The 14,537-nt window shown below is 38.4% G+C and overlaps 1 protein-coding gene across 1 annotated transcript in view; it reads right to left on the bottom strand.

Moving 5' to 3' along the window:
* Positions 1-14,537, bottom strand: part of DSCAM (DS cell adhesion molecule) — a gene marked incomplete at both ends in the record, with an annotated part of 460,903 nt that overhangs the window by 70,119 nt on the left and 376,247 nt on the right. The window contains 4 exons of the mRNA XM_080612812.1: positions 2,626-2,759; positions 10,488-10,643; positions 12,409-12,555; positions 14,055-14,295. Of these exons, the coding sequence (XP_080468938.1) occupies positions 2,626-2,759; positions 10,488-10,643; positions 12,409-12,555; positions 14,055-14,295 (678 nt within the window). The remainder of the gene's footprint in view (positions 1-2,625; positions 2,760-10,487; positions 10,644-12,408; positions 12,556-14,054; positions 14,296-14,537) is intronic.

Raw genomic sequence — 14,537 nt, forward strand, 5'->3', positions numbered from 1 at the left:
TATGTGCACAATATTACCAACCGAGTTAATTAGTTTTCCTGTTGGTGACTTAAACACCAAAGCAGTGCTTTTGTGTGAAGGGCTGTCTCGTTAGCCGAAGTGTTCAAAGTGTGCGGTAAACACATGCTACTTGTAAAATACAATTTGCAGGCAATATGGCCTTCCTATAAGTTTACCTCTACCACTGTCCTTTTCTCTTTCTTCTCACTGATACTTAAAAAATGAGTCTGTCTTTCTGCTTAAATAGTAGACTTTTAGTAAAGTTATTTTGCAACCAAGGCTTTGACTGAAGGAAGAAGCCTATTCAGGAAGTTTGTATGGCTATATACTTTCAACTACAATACTTAAGTTGCCAGAAGAGGTGGTAAAGAAACAGGTCTTCTATTTATTTTTCTCCTCACCCTAGTAAGACCTCTTTCTTTGTCAACTAATTGTCTTTGCAAGAGTGACTCACACAAGAACTTCCTTGGGATATATAAACCCTATCTGCACATGAGTGTTAGCATTCAAGTACCTCTGCAAGTAGGATTCTTTCACTGCAAACCTAGCTCTGAATAAAATAACTTTTTATTTTACTATCTTTTAAACAATAAAAGATAACAAAGCATTTTGTTAGAAAAAACGTTAGGGGAGTGAGTTCTATATCTCTATAAATGTGTCCTGACATCTTGCATTTATTCAAGTGTGTCCAACTTCGCTTGTGGAAACTGAAAACTGAGTGCTATCACTGCCTCACTCACCACATGGAACCGATATGAAAGACCTGCTCTTTAAGCCACAATTCATGCTGATCTGCAAAACACTAGAGAGAAGTGGTGAAGTGACTGATACATATAGGACATATTGTACATATAGATAGATACACATATGTGTATTTACATATTTATGTGCACACAGACACATTCACCCCTTCATGCGCACAGGTACCAACAGGATAACTATCCATGTACACATTAGCAACCAACAGAAAACACCTCCAAGAGGCTCTTTGTTGGGCTAAGGTATACAGTGATACCCCCACATCATAAACACTACAAAAATACAGCTGTAAAATTCAGTACGGGCCAAGACCAGCAGAGGCAGTAACTATTTTTGTCATTGTCCATCACTGAGGTACTCCAAAAGGTAACCATACAATATGAAGTATTTAAAAAAAATAAAAATGTACATGAGAGAGCTGCACATTAAAGAAAAAACAGAATAGCTACAGATATTTTTTTCCTGGTGATGTAAACATACAATTATTAGCAAAGCCTCAGGAAGAAACACTGCAGCTTTCTGCATGGTGACCAGCGAGAGACAGCAGCACCACCTGGTGTTCTCTCCAATCCCCCAGAGAAGTGCCTGGTGCCCATTCAAACCAGATCCCTGACAGCAAGGTCCAGTTCTGTAAACTCCGACCTCTTAAACCCAATGTGTGCCACAGAAATGTATGAACCCTGGTGGAAAAGACACTGGATATTTTACATTTAATCAGTATGCTCAAGATAGTTTGGTTTTGCAATTTTTAATGGAGCTAGAAGGCAGTAGTCCCCAGACATAAATGAGGTAAAGATTTCCAGTCTTTAGCTCTGGATTTGACTCATAAATCCTGCTTATGTAGGATGTATTGGTTTAGGCATAGCTGTCAATGGACTTGTGCATTTTTCTCTGTTTCCCCTTGAGTAACTGCAGAATTAGTTCACTTGCTGGAAGAGTGGGTTGTGTGAGGTTGTCCCCCATTCAGACGTACCCTCAGGCCGTCCTCTCTCTCAGCAATCTTTGAAAAGAAGCCTGAGGCACTTTGGGAAATTTCCCTGTCAAACTCCTTCTACTTCTGGGACAATATTTTCCTTGTTTGTTAAATTAAGATCCCATTTTGCAAATTGCAATGCTAACTTTGAGGGGAAGTCCTGGTTAAAAATGAAATAAAAACCTTGGATAAAAACTAAACCAGTACGTTTTTCAATGTACATTACAATAAATATACATGGGTATTTACAAAGTGTAATTTGCCCTTGTGTTTAAAGATAGCTGGATTCCTTTGTGACTCAGAGAGGGAAAAAGATTCCTGATATTCAGTTCAATTTTTGTCTTTTCACTTTCTCAGAAAGTAAGAGCATGTAGACCTAGAGTGGATAAATACTCCAGGCATAAATAAGCTTATTCAGCAGCAAATATATTTGTTTGTAAGTCATTATGTTCTTGCACACATGGATACTCAAGCCAAAAAGGCAGGAACTCAGATGAAAACACATAAGTATCTGTGTATAAAAATGCATGCTTCCAGCTACAACAGGGCTCTTGCACTCAGCTGGTCCTGTAAAAGGTAACTTAGTACATTCTAAAAAATATTTCCTTTTTTATTCTAAAATAAAAACCTTAAAAGATACTCAACTTCAATTGTGAGTTTTGAAATGATTTGTAAGTCAGAGCTCATGGGTTTTAGACAGTGCAAAATTTTCATAGGTGAGAAAAAAACAAAACCAACTTTCAGTCATCTCCGTAGCCCCAGGATCCCCCTTCACCCTTGCTTAGTGTGAGAGGAAGTGGCAAGGAGAACATCAAGCACTGAGTATCTGCAACCACACAGTTTCAGCTGTGCAAGTAAGTGCTGCTGGTCTGTGGTCACCCTGTGGGACTTACGGTGGGGTAGGGGTGTGAACAGAAGACAGTGTATTTCCGAATGATGCCGTTCAGCTTGAGGGGAGGGAGCCAAGAGACGAAGACAGTGGAGGCCGAAGCTGCAGCTGCTTTAACACCCGCGGGAGGACCTGGAACTGGAAAACCAAGACGTGTTAGAATGGCCCACGGCAGGCACTTGGTCACCTTAGTGTAACAGAGAAGTAAAAGGAAAAGTGGAGCATGCCACTTTGGTAACCACACCTCGATGGACTGAGATGGACACGCTGTGTTAGGAAGCATCGTCCATGCTGCCCACAGCAGGGGAGAGGGTTTGGAGAACTGTGTCCCCATCCCTAAGAGGAGAGAGGCTCTGCTTCAGAGGTCCTCAAAGCAGAAGCTGCCGTCGATGGTTAAACTTTTGTGAAGTATCACCCCCAGCCTGCATGCATGAAAATATGTTGGCTGTGGCCAGTGAAATTGCCAGACAACGTATTATTACAAATTTTCAGTTTTGAGGACATAACCCATGGCAAATTATTATTCACTTTATAAATAATACATATGTGAGCAGTTTAATGGACATACACAGTAGAGCTGTGAATTTAACGAAGTAGAGAGTAACTGAGCTGCAGTTCCATGCGGTTAGCACTGCCTGACATGACCCATGTCTAGCTACTGGTGGAACACATGAGCAGACAAACAGCCACACAGTATCCATATCCCCAACCTTGCCCTCAACAGCTCAAAACTCTCTAGGGCACTGCAGTGTGTGACTGTTATTTCTCTAATTACAGCAGCTATCTATATAAGCCATCAAAAACTGTCGGAGAAGGAGAGAAAAAAAAACCCAAAACTCTTCTCTAAAACTACGTGCAAAAAACTTGAGCCAGGAAATGCTAAAATCCTGGTACATAAAAAACCCATCTATCTTTGCATTCTTGTATTTTGAGAAAGGCTTTAATTTCATGATAATGTTATTTTTCAAACTCACATTACACTGTACAATGTTCTTCAAATTTGGAAACACTGTTATACTAATGTGAACAAAAACATGCATGCTGGACTATCAAGTTGGACATAAGCTTGTACTTAAACAAAATACCAAGAGCTACCTGTAACATCAGAACAAACTGTTTTAAAGTTCTCTGAAAAAAAAACCCCAATTTTTGTCATTATTTAAAAATACTTTTTTAAACAATCAAAATAATAATTTTAAATATATTTTAATATTGCATGTGGTGAATATATATTCATGTTAAATTATTAAAATAGATATGTTGCCTTGGAAATTGCTACATCTGGTATAAGGACAAAACAAAACATTTTGATGGACTGTTATCTACATAACTTTTGGTTCATGAGGAATCTAATATTTTTGGCTAATTTCAAGCTTAACCACGAAAATGTTAGAATTTCCAAGAAAATTACCACTGCAATGCTTGATCATGTTTCCTCACTTTTACAGAAAACAGTTATTTGCAATATAGATGGAAAACCCCTTGTCTAACAAGCTGATCTTTGTAGGTGGATCCTTAATATTTGCTGTACTTCATTTAAGCAAATAGATATTATAGTGGCACAAAACTTTGCCTATAAAGAGAAGCCAGACAGCCTGGGGTCTAAATTTGCTTAGCTTTGTGGCTAGCTAATTCAGGTTGTAAAAAGCATGTTAGAAAAACTTCAATTTTATATCTGTACAGGTACTAATGGAAGATGTAAGAAAATGGACAGACAGGCACCGCTCAGTGCAACATTTCTGAATATACATTTTCTATTTATAGTGTGTTGAGAAAACTGATAAGACATCAAGTGAGAATGTCATGATTATAATTGCATGTGAACCTAGCCCCTCATTGCAAAGCGGCTAATTCAGTTAACAGTTCTACTCAATGCGGACTAAATATTAGTGCTTGACAGCATTCAACTTGTTATCTATACCCAGCTCATTAGAAATGCTATTTGCTCCCTATGCTGAAGAGTGAAAGCTAGCTTTCCAGGGTAATTACCTAACCCATGGGAGGATTGCTTAACAGTTAGTAATGTTTTCTGGAAATCACTGCAAATATATGTATAAGGTTAAAGTAATTTATTGTTAAATTAGGGGGTGATCTATAGGGACAGGTTCTGATGGTAATTGGTCATGGCTGTCAACTGTTGAGGGATTAACTCAGAATTCATCTAGCATTTTCTAGTCAATGTATATATTGACTAACACTACTTGCCATTGCATGAATGTATTACTGTGTGGTATACAGACCAGCAGAAAGAGGGTCTAGAAAGAAAGTCAGGAAGCCACATGGTTAAATTTCTAATTCAAGAGTCCCTCCACCACATTGCAGAGGAGTTTAATGGAGTTAATTGTTCTGAATCTTCATTTATTACTCCTCATTTTGCTACAGTGTCCTTGTTTGCTATTTTGGCCATGTGGAAATTACTGCGTGGGGGTGTTTACATTTCCTTAGCAAGAATCCTGCTGTCATCTGATGCCTTTCAGATCACCACTGTCTTCTGTCCAGAGCATAAAGTCATTGTTCAAACTCATACCCTGGACCTAAACAAGGTTATTACGAGTTAGCTCGGCATTAAATGAAAGATTTATTACTAAACATGGGTCCCATGAGAATCTGAAGAAGTTGTGGTAGGGAATGCAGTGCCTGCCTTATCTTAGATAGGAAAGACCCCAGTCTATGCTAACTTAAGGTATTTTCTCTCACTGCCGTTGTACACTACCAGTTTCCTTTTCTCCACAGTCACCAGGGTAAAATAATGGTAAGAAGCCAGAGAACAATCAGGGCTGAGCACAGAGAAGCTGAGGACTGCTTCTAGCCAACTTTGCAGCCTTCCAGGGAGTAGATTCTGCAAATTTAACATCAAAGATGGCCTCATTCTCCAGCTAGCAAGGCTTTGAAAGACACGGAAATAGCATGCTGCTTTCATGTGGAGGAGAATACTTTGTATTCTTGACAGGGCAAATGAAATGCTAACGCAGAGAAGGCAATTATACTGATACGACTAGTCCGGGAAACAGCATTTAGATATGCCAGATAATACGGAGGAGCTCCAGGAACTTTCTCATTCCCCTTTTCATAAGCAGAGAGATTATCACCATTTTTCTTCACAGTGCTGAACAGCAGGGAGGCAAATGCACAGAGCACGGCACATTTAAGAGCGATATCACCCATACATCAGAAAACTGAACCTTGTTCCATAACACATATTTAATTCTGCACTTCACAGGACTATCCTACTAAAAGTTACATTTATGAAAAACAAAATAAAATAAACTTCTGACTGCTGCCAGTAGTGCCTTTGTTCATATAGATATCCCACCTACAATTTAGATGTACGCTTGCCAAAATGCATTCACATGTACTGTTCACCCCTCATTCACTCAGAACTGGCCTCATATTAATCACACCATTTTTATCAAATTCTGCCAGTTTCACAAGTGGAACAGTTACCATTTTGTTAGTCAAAAAAGATAAAATTGGAGATCTCTGACAACAGAAAAAATGCATTAAGGAGTCATTAAGGGCAATTTTCCATCATAGCACCCAGGTGATGAACTGCACAGCCATTCTCATCAGCTGAATGAGCCCGAGCAGAGCTCTGCTCCAAAGAGCACTGAACGTGCACTTGATTGGATTTATGCTTATTCATTTTAAAATAAAGCTTTGTCAGATGGATGTATCTGCACATCCACCTCTCTCATGCCAATTGCCAGGAAGCTTGGTGTCCAGATTGATTAAAAAGAGGAGGAAAATCTTTCTGGATTCAGGCAGGATCTTACAATGAGGCTAGCAAATGACTTTAGTGTTATTTCTCTTTCCTCCCTGCAGCTAGTTCCCTGCTGCTCCCTTGCTGCAGCCTTCCTCTTGCTCTGAACGCCAACGTCTCTGGCAGAGGAGAGCTGGAAGGACAGCACTGCTGCACTTAATAGTCTTCTGTGATACACAATCAGCTTTCTGTGCATAAAAATGCATTTTCACAAAAGAAAATGACAAGAGTAAGAAACTTGAACCCTCCTGTGTCACAAGAAACCCCAGAAGCAACCTCTGCCTGACACTCAACAAAAAGCAGCCATACCAGGTCAAATTCCCAATTGCAGGAAGCTTTCCCTACGAAGCGGCTATGTCTTCTGCTGGCCAGTTTTGCCCAAGGTCAGAGGTGCTGCTGCCAGCTGAGGTGCTGCTCCCAGCCCAGGTGCTGCACTGTGTGTCAGCCTTGTATGGGGAGCACATTCATTGTCTCAGGTTGTCCTGGGTTCAGCAGCAGCAGTCACTTTTTCTCCTTCTTAGTAGCTGGTGCAGTGCTGTGTTTTTTACTTTTGGCCTGGGTATAATACTGATAAAACCAATGTTTTCAGTTGCTGGTCAGAATGTTTACTCTGACCAAGGACTTTGTGAGTCTCATGCTCTGCCAGGGAGGAGAGGAAGCTGGGAGGAAGCAGGGACAGGACATCTGACCCAAAGTAGCCAAAGAGGTATTCCATACCACAGCACGTGCCAGGGGAGGTAACTGTAAGTTACCTGGAAGGGCACGCTCTCTGCTCGTTTTCAGCAGGTGGTATCGTATTCTCCTCCCTTGTTATTTCTCTTATCATTATTATTACTGATGGCAGCAGCAGTGATTTGTGTTATCCCTTAGTTACTAAACTGTTTTTATCTCAACCCGTGGGAGTTACATTTTTTCGATTCTTATCCCCATCCCCCTGGGGGGGAGTGGGGGGGTGGCGGAGTAGTAACTGTGTGGCTGACTTGCCGACAGGGCTTAAACCATGACACAGATATAGGTTTCTCATATTGCATTTGCAGTGTAGAAAGAGAGGGAATTTGTCACACACCACCACCGCTCCTTGTTGCTACAAAGTGGAGTAGCTTTCAGAACTGTCCTTTGAACTCAGTGAGGAAGAGAATTTGAAGGACTACTTAAATTTTTAATGATTTAGTAAATTAAGTCCTCAGGTGAAGAGGACAAACAACTCATTAGAAACTGGAAAAAGTAGGCGACAAAACCATAATGAATTCTTAAAAAATGGACATTTCTGCTTGGCTTATTTTTCTGTCAGGAGGAACTTCAAGAAGAGGAGGGTTTTTTTCTGAAGGCTAATGGTGGAAAAAAATGCTAGACAAAACCCATAAATATGATCACATTGAATGCTCATTTTCTATTATTTGCTAGAGCTGTTCCCATTTCCCAAGCTGATCAGCAGCAGTGTCTGACCTCTGGTGTCTAAAATCAGTATCAAACATTACATGAAATCAAAGCATCAACTAATTTCATCCAGGGTGACTGCTTCACTCCCTGGGTCACTTTTATTTTGCCACATTGGAGATTTCAAGCCTGCTAAAGACAGTTTGGCCAGATGTTTCTAGCTGAACACCAACAGAGAAGTCACAGGAAGTCACAATCTACCTTTCCACAGCAGCAGTGGAACATGCTGCACAGTTGATTTTACAAAGAAAAGTTTCCCCTAATGTAAAAGAGAAAGGAATTAATGGTGTGCTATGGCCTCTTGGTAATAACAGTGTAGAGAGCCTGGCACCAGTTAAAAATATCTCAGATTTACCGATTTTATTAAGAAGGGTGGAATGTCTTGTGTCATAATTTTAGCCAGAGAAAGTCTGGGAGCAGATAAAAGGTTTCCAGATCTAAGCTCTGGTAAGATCGCAATTACTTTTATTTCACACGCTCTCAGCGTTCAAACTAAATTTAGGGCAGGATCTTTTAGGTGCATTGAATATAGTCCTACTAAATAATTCTCTGTGGGAGACTTTCCCTTATAAAATTACCGACGAAATGTTCATTCCATGGAATAAGGCACATGTTCGATGCCATGTATCTTCCTCAGCGTAAAGGATGTTTAAGCCCAGGATGTTTTTATTTTTATTATCTGGCAGAATGCTCCTTATTGTCCCCTGACATTGGACTGACTGGCCGATCTGACACATAGGGCAGCAGTCTCCAATGTTTCTCAAAGACATAGACCATCAAGCATATACTTCCTGTCCTCAGGAGTCTTTTGACACAAACTGTATCTCCTCAAGGCCAGCTGGTCCCTGAGTTGCTGGGACAGTGTAGGACAATCCCCCCTGGCTGCTGGCGGCTTAAATCCTAGTCGCAAGGCCAAAGGGTGAGAACCTCTGTGTTCAGGGGGTATTCAGGGAAAAGTTGCCATACTGGGATCTATTTGGCAAAAAGTAACTTAAAAATGTAAAAGGTGATCTTACAGTTCTCTTATTTCTTAGTTTATTCTTTGAAATAAAACCATCTACCTCCAAGCAATGGGTGTCTCAAGAGCATTTGTGTCAGGTGCTCCAAAGTAGTTTTTAAAGGACTTCATGGTGGGAGCAGAATGAACTAACATTCAGCATATAAGACACGCAAGTCTATAGCTGAGCAAATTGCCCTTGACAGTTGCAGATGAAGTGCAGTACCTTGAGACAGCTTTAAACAGAGCCACTATTGCAAGTTGATGCAGGATCTCAGCAAGACCAGGAAGCAGACCTACACTGACCATCATTGCTGTATGCCCAAATTTTCTCATATTTCTCAGCTACAAGACATCCACTTACTTTTTTTGCTGTTAATTCAACTTTGACCAAAGTAATGGAAAGTATTACAAACATGAAAATAGAACAAGGAAAAATAACTCATTCTGATAATGTAAAAGAAAATTTTAGAAAAAAGAGAAATCTAATTTTCATTTATACTGCATCACCTAGAAACAGCTACAGTGGGGTCCATGTGACCTTACAATGTATGTAAATGTTAGAAAGACTCCCTTAATATTTTATTGGAAAAAAATTAATAAAATTTAAAGTTTTTTTTTTTATTAGCAAAGAACCACCAAACATTCCTCAAGTCAGTTAATCTACTTAATCTATTCTGTTGGCACTTTTGTAAATCTCATTACAGATAAAAAATTTGACAAATATATTTGCACATTCATGAAAGACCTGTAAACTGGATTATAAAAATCCATTGACTAATTTTCTTGAAGAAAACACTACATGACTCACAGGAGAATTTCCCAATCTAATATTATTAAGCTAATTTTATTGCTACGACTGCTTTTTTTGCTTCTCCAAAAAATTCTTGATCCAGATTTTCAAAAGTGTTTAGGGATCTAAGGATGTATTTATACATCTCATGGAGTTTTCAAGGCACTAAACAGGTTAGGGACAAAATTCCCCCTGAATTTGAGATTCTAGTCCTTGAGAAATAGATCAGTATGTGGCATCCTACTGAGGCAACCTGAAATGACTTTCAGAGTTAAAGTTACAAGAAAGTGATTATGAAAACTTGTGTGTGTGCGTGTGATTAAAACTTTCTTAAACTTTCAGCATTAGAACTTGAATCTTTCATGCTTTGGTCTATAAACAGACAAGAGATTTTTGTTCTACAATTTGCCTTTAAGTGAACAGCTGTTTGGATGGAATTTTTTTATATATCTATTCTGAAAAAAATAGTAGAAGTATATAAGTTATATAAGATCATCCCAGAATAGTTTCTTCTCCTTTCTCCATTTTCAATCGTTTTGAAAGAATTAACTCAAACCTCCTCAAAATTCTCAAATAAGATACTAAGGTATTTGGAAAAAGAAAAAAAAGAAACCCGACAAAACTACTCAAACTTGCTCAGATCATTAGTGCATCGGTGTTATCTACAAACTTCAGGCTCACCTGAACCAGAGTCTTGGAAACAGTCAGATTGTTTTCAAAGCTGTGAACGCATACTCCTTCTGCATCATATGCTCCTAACTCAGAACCTCCAGACAGAAATCTCACTCTGCATGTTTGTACAATATTTACACTATTTTGAAAACCAGAGACATATGAGCATTTTGTGGAAGTGGGAATAGAAAATGTTTTACTCCTTACCATCCTCTTTAGTGCGGGTGAAAATTTGTTCACTTCTCACTCCATCTCCAGCTCGTGTAAAAGCCAACACTTGAATGCTGTAGTTGGTGTATTTTTCAAGGCCATCAAGCTCTAGGGATGGCTGTGTAGTAGTGACATTCTTTATCTCTCCTAGTTCTATAGAATGAAGAGGAAATCGAGTTATTGTCAAGTTCAGTCTTCTTCCAGTTATTGATACCTACTGTGGAAATCTTGGGGATTAAAGAGTGTACCAGAGAAGTAATGTTTCATTATTATAAACCAGCAATGAATTACAATAAATTAAAATAAATTCCTTCATGTCCTGACTTCTTACCATTCAAAGCAGATCCAGTTTTCCTTTTCAACCTTTTTTTTTTTGCAATTTTTTTTTAATACAGGGAAGAGAATTGAAAATTTCTTCAAGTAATAAGATTTTCATAAAGAATAGATAACAGGAGGAGATTATTGCAAAACATTCCCTAAAGCAAAAATGGGAAAGTCAGTTATCTCTATAAAGATTTTCTGGGTTTGAGAAAGACCATTTCTCATGAGGAAAAACATGAAAAAGTCCCCTTTATTTTAAAATATGTAATAAGCGCTGCTTTAAAGCACTTGATAGCAGTAATACCAGCTAAGAATAGATTTAAACACAGTAAAATCAGATTTACTTGCAGAAAGATGATGCACTTCATATGAACCTTTTTTTTTTTTTTCTTTGCAGCAAGCTAAGAAGTACAACCCATATGGCAAAATAGCTTTAAACATATTTGGGCAGAAAGTAAAGATAAAAAGATGAAGAAAATCCAGTTTTAAGCACTGCATGAACATAATTTTTTATCATGTTGTAGGACGTCATACAGGAGCTTAGACACACACAGACTATATTCATATAGGATCTGACCCAAAGACTGCAGACATCACTGAAAAAAATAATTTTATGTCTGTCATGTGTACATTTCTATGTATGCTCCTCATACAATTTTTATCTTTATTTTTAAACGTACAAATGAATTGGTAGCTTATTTCCAAATATTTTTGACCCTAACAGTACCAGTGGTAGCAGTAGGCCTCTGGGTTACATTTCCACTCTGAGTTCCCCTTGCCACACTAGCAGAGGCCAGGATTTCCAAGACAGTGGCATATTAGTGTGAACTATGATTCTGACAGATGAAAGGAAAAGACGGGAGCCAGCTGATTGTCCTAAGGCTGTGAAAATTCAGCAAGGCAAATGGAAATAAAGGCATGTGCATCCCAAATCTACAAATATTTAATTTACCAGGAAGTATCATATGTATGATTATCATCACGTGATAAATTGCAGATTAGGTAAGGTATTTCACTCCTTCTTTGATCATTTCAGTCATTCTCTGCTTAGAAGTCCCTAGGAATTATGCTCAGAGAACAAAAACCTAAGCATAACAGAGGAAGCTGCCATGAAAATATGAAGCCTTTTCCAAAAATGTTTCCTTCTTTTGCCCTCAGCTATGGAGATGAAACACACCCTGTCAAAAAATAAATAATAACCTATGAAGTAGGAAACTAGCTAAGGAAACAGATAACCAACCAAATTAAAATAAAATACAGGTTTGGGCAGGTGTCTTCTAGGTTCATATCATCATTCTTTATAAAAGATACCTGCTGGAATTTGTAACTGAAATGAAATTTGTTCAGGTCATTTGGGGTATTATGGTAGGTCTATGGAGCGTTGCAGACCCACAGTGGAAGCCTTCTCCAGGGGAGACTCCAGGCAGCAGCAGCCCGTTGCTCTGTTAAAGCTCTAGGGAAAATGCTTTCCTTCACAAATAGATGAAGCTTTCTGTAAACCCAAGAAAAAAGGAAGAACAATGCCTTCACAAAAGAGAATAAATGATATAAAGGCATCATATGCCTTTTTACTTGGTAACAGCTGGATTTCTCTCACCTCCATCCAAGAGATTAGCCCAGTAGATAACCCTGAATCCTTGCAGAATCCCATTCAGAGTTTCTTTCGCCAACGTTGACCAAGAAATAGAGATGGTTTCTGGTGATGTGGCAGTGGCTTGGACGTTCCCTGGAGGGCAGCTGGGCACTGGAATAAGATATTCACCATTTTTAACTCCATTAACAACCCAATGATTACCCTTTCAGCTTCCTTTTAAATTTCATTGCTATCTCACCACCCATTGTTTAATTAGCAGTTATACCCTGTTACCAGTGCAAACCTTTATTCTTGCTAAAATCTCCTAATAGCAGCCCATTTTCCTGGAATGACTTTGGATGTACTGCTTCCCCACTTGCTGACTATTATTTTAATAGGCTTTTTGTTGCTTCTTTTGAAAAAAAATGTGTCCTAGTGCTGAAATAAACATAATATTCTGTAAGCAATTTAAGTATGGGGTTCTTTTTAAAGTTTGCAGCCAAATTGACATCTTTTTGGACAATTCTAATGTCCCTTTAAAATTGCTGGGAGGTGAAAGCTGGCAGTTCTTTAAAAACACTTGAAAAAATGTTAATGAAAGACCCAAATTAGAGTAATAACCAAAAAAACCCTGTTGCTAGGAAAAGTAAACATGTAGGATTCTGAAAAGAAAAAATACTATTTGTTATAATAAAAAATATATGCATGTATGAATGTACTTCCTTCTGAGGTCTTGCAGTGATCTGTCTAGGCCTAGAAACGTTTAGAGTAAATGAAAAACACCAGTCTTTCATGAAGCATATGCTTCAAAATCTGTAGGTCTTGAGAATGTTAGATGTGTCCTACTCCATTCCTCCTGTGTAAAAAGTCAGATTCCTAGCTGGCACTGACTTCAGTACGCAGATGCTAATTTACAGTAGCTGAGAATCTGACCTACACTATCCTTTACAATTTATTTGCTTTTATATGCCCGTACAATATTGGGTCTCCTTTAGGATATGGAATAATTTTCTTTTTCCACTAGAGGACACCCTCTCATTGTTTAAGAAGTGCTTTTGATGCAGTTTGGAAAAAAAAATAATCCAAACCCTAGATTGTTCCTTGGATTAGACAGGTTGAATTTTATCTGAAATCAAAATCATATTTCTCTCATTAGTTTGAATATCCTTGAAAAAATCCCACACATCTCTCTTTAGGCTGACAAGACAAGGGATTGTGCAGTACAAGAGCTCTAGATTTCACAGCAGATTCATTTGAAAACAAAAGAAAGCCAACAACATTAACAACATCACTTCATCCTTCAGAGTTTTACTTCTAGGCATCTCAAAACTATGTTGAGATCACAAAATTTATAAATATGTAAACACCAAAGCAATAGGCTACTTAATGAAAGCTACAGTCTTAGTCAATATCATTCACAGCAGGATATATTATGTTAGTAGAGTTATATTTATATACCTGTATGACCTTGCATCTCTTGCAGTGAAAACTGTACATGGTCACTGGCCAGTTTCTTCCCACCCAGCTGTTTACTGGATCTAATGCCTGTAAAGTTTGGTCTTCTATTATCCCCACTATAATAATCAATATTCAAGCAATAAATCTAAGAAGGTAAAAGGAAATTAAGAAATAATAGCATGTCCCATGATAGCTGTTTGCCAAGGGCCTACCATCCTCAAGAGTAGTGGTGATGATTTCCTGAGAAGAAGGTCCTATTCCAGCCCGGTTACAAGCCTGGACTACCATGCCGTACTGGGTGAATTTTTTCAGGTTATTCAGTGTATAGACTTCACTGTCTCCAGTGGTATCAATACTGATGATATTGAACTGGAAATTTCCGCCTGCACTGTACTCCCGGTAACCTATCTGGTATCCACGAATAATTCCATTTTGCAAGTGCTTCTTTGGAGCCTAAATAGAAAATGAAAGATCACACATTAAGTACGTGTCGCCAAAATAAAGATATTCTTCTTAAATTTTTTTAAATAAACACAAAGTCAACATTTTTTTCCTACTGAACACAAGTCTATTTGTAGGCAACAATTCAAAAATTTTCCCTGCACATAAAGTAATGAACATGAAATAAAAAATTTTTACCTTGATACATAAATTTCAGGTGCAGATTGTTCTAATTCCTGCATTCTTATGCTGAA

The sequence above is a fragment of the Psittacula echo genome (genome assembly GCF_963264785.1).
Source record: "Psittacula echo genome assembly, chromosome: 3".
In the NCBI taxonomy this organism is placed as follows: domain Eukaryota; kingdom Metazoa; phylum Chordata; class Aves; order Psittaciformes; family Psittacidae; genus Psittacula; species Psittacula echo.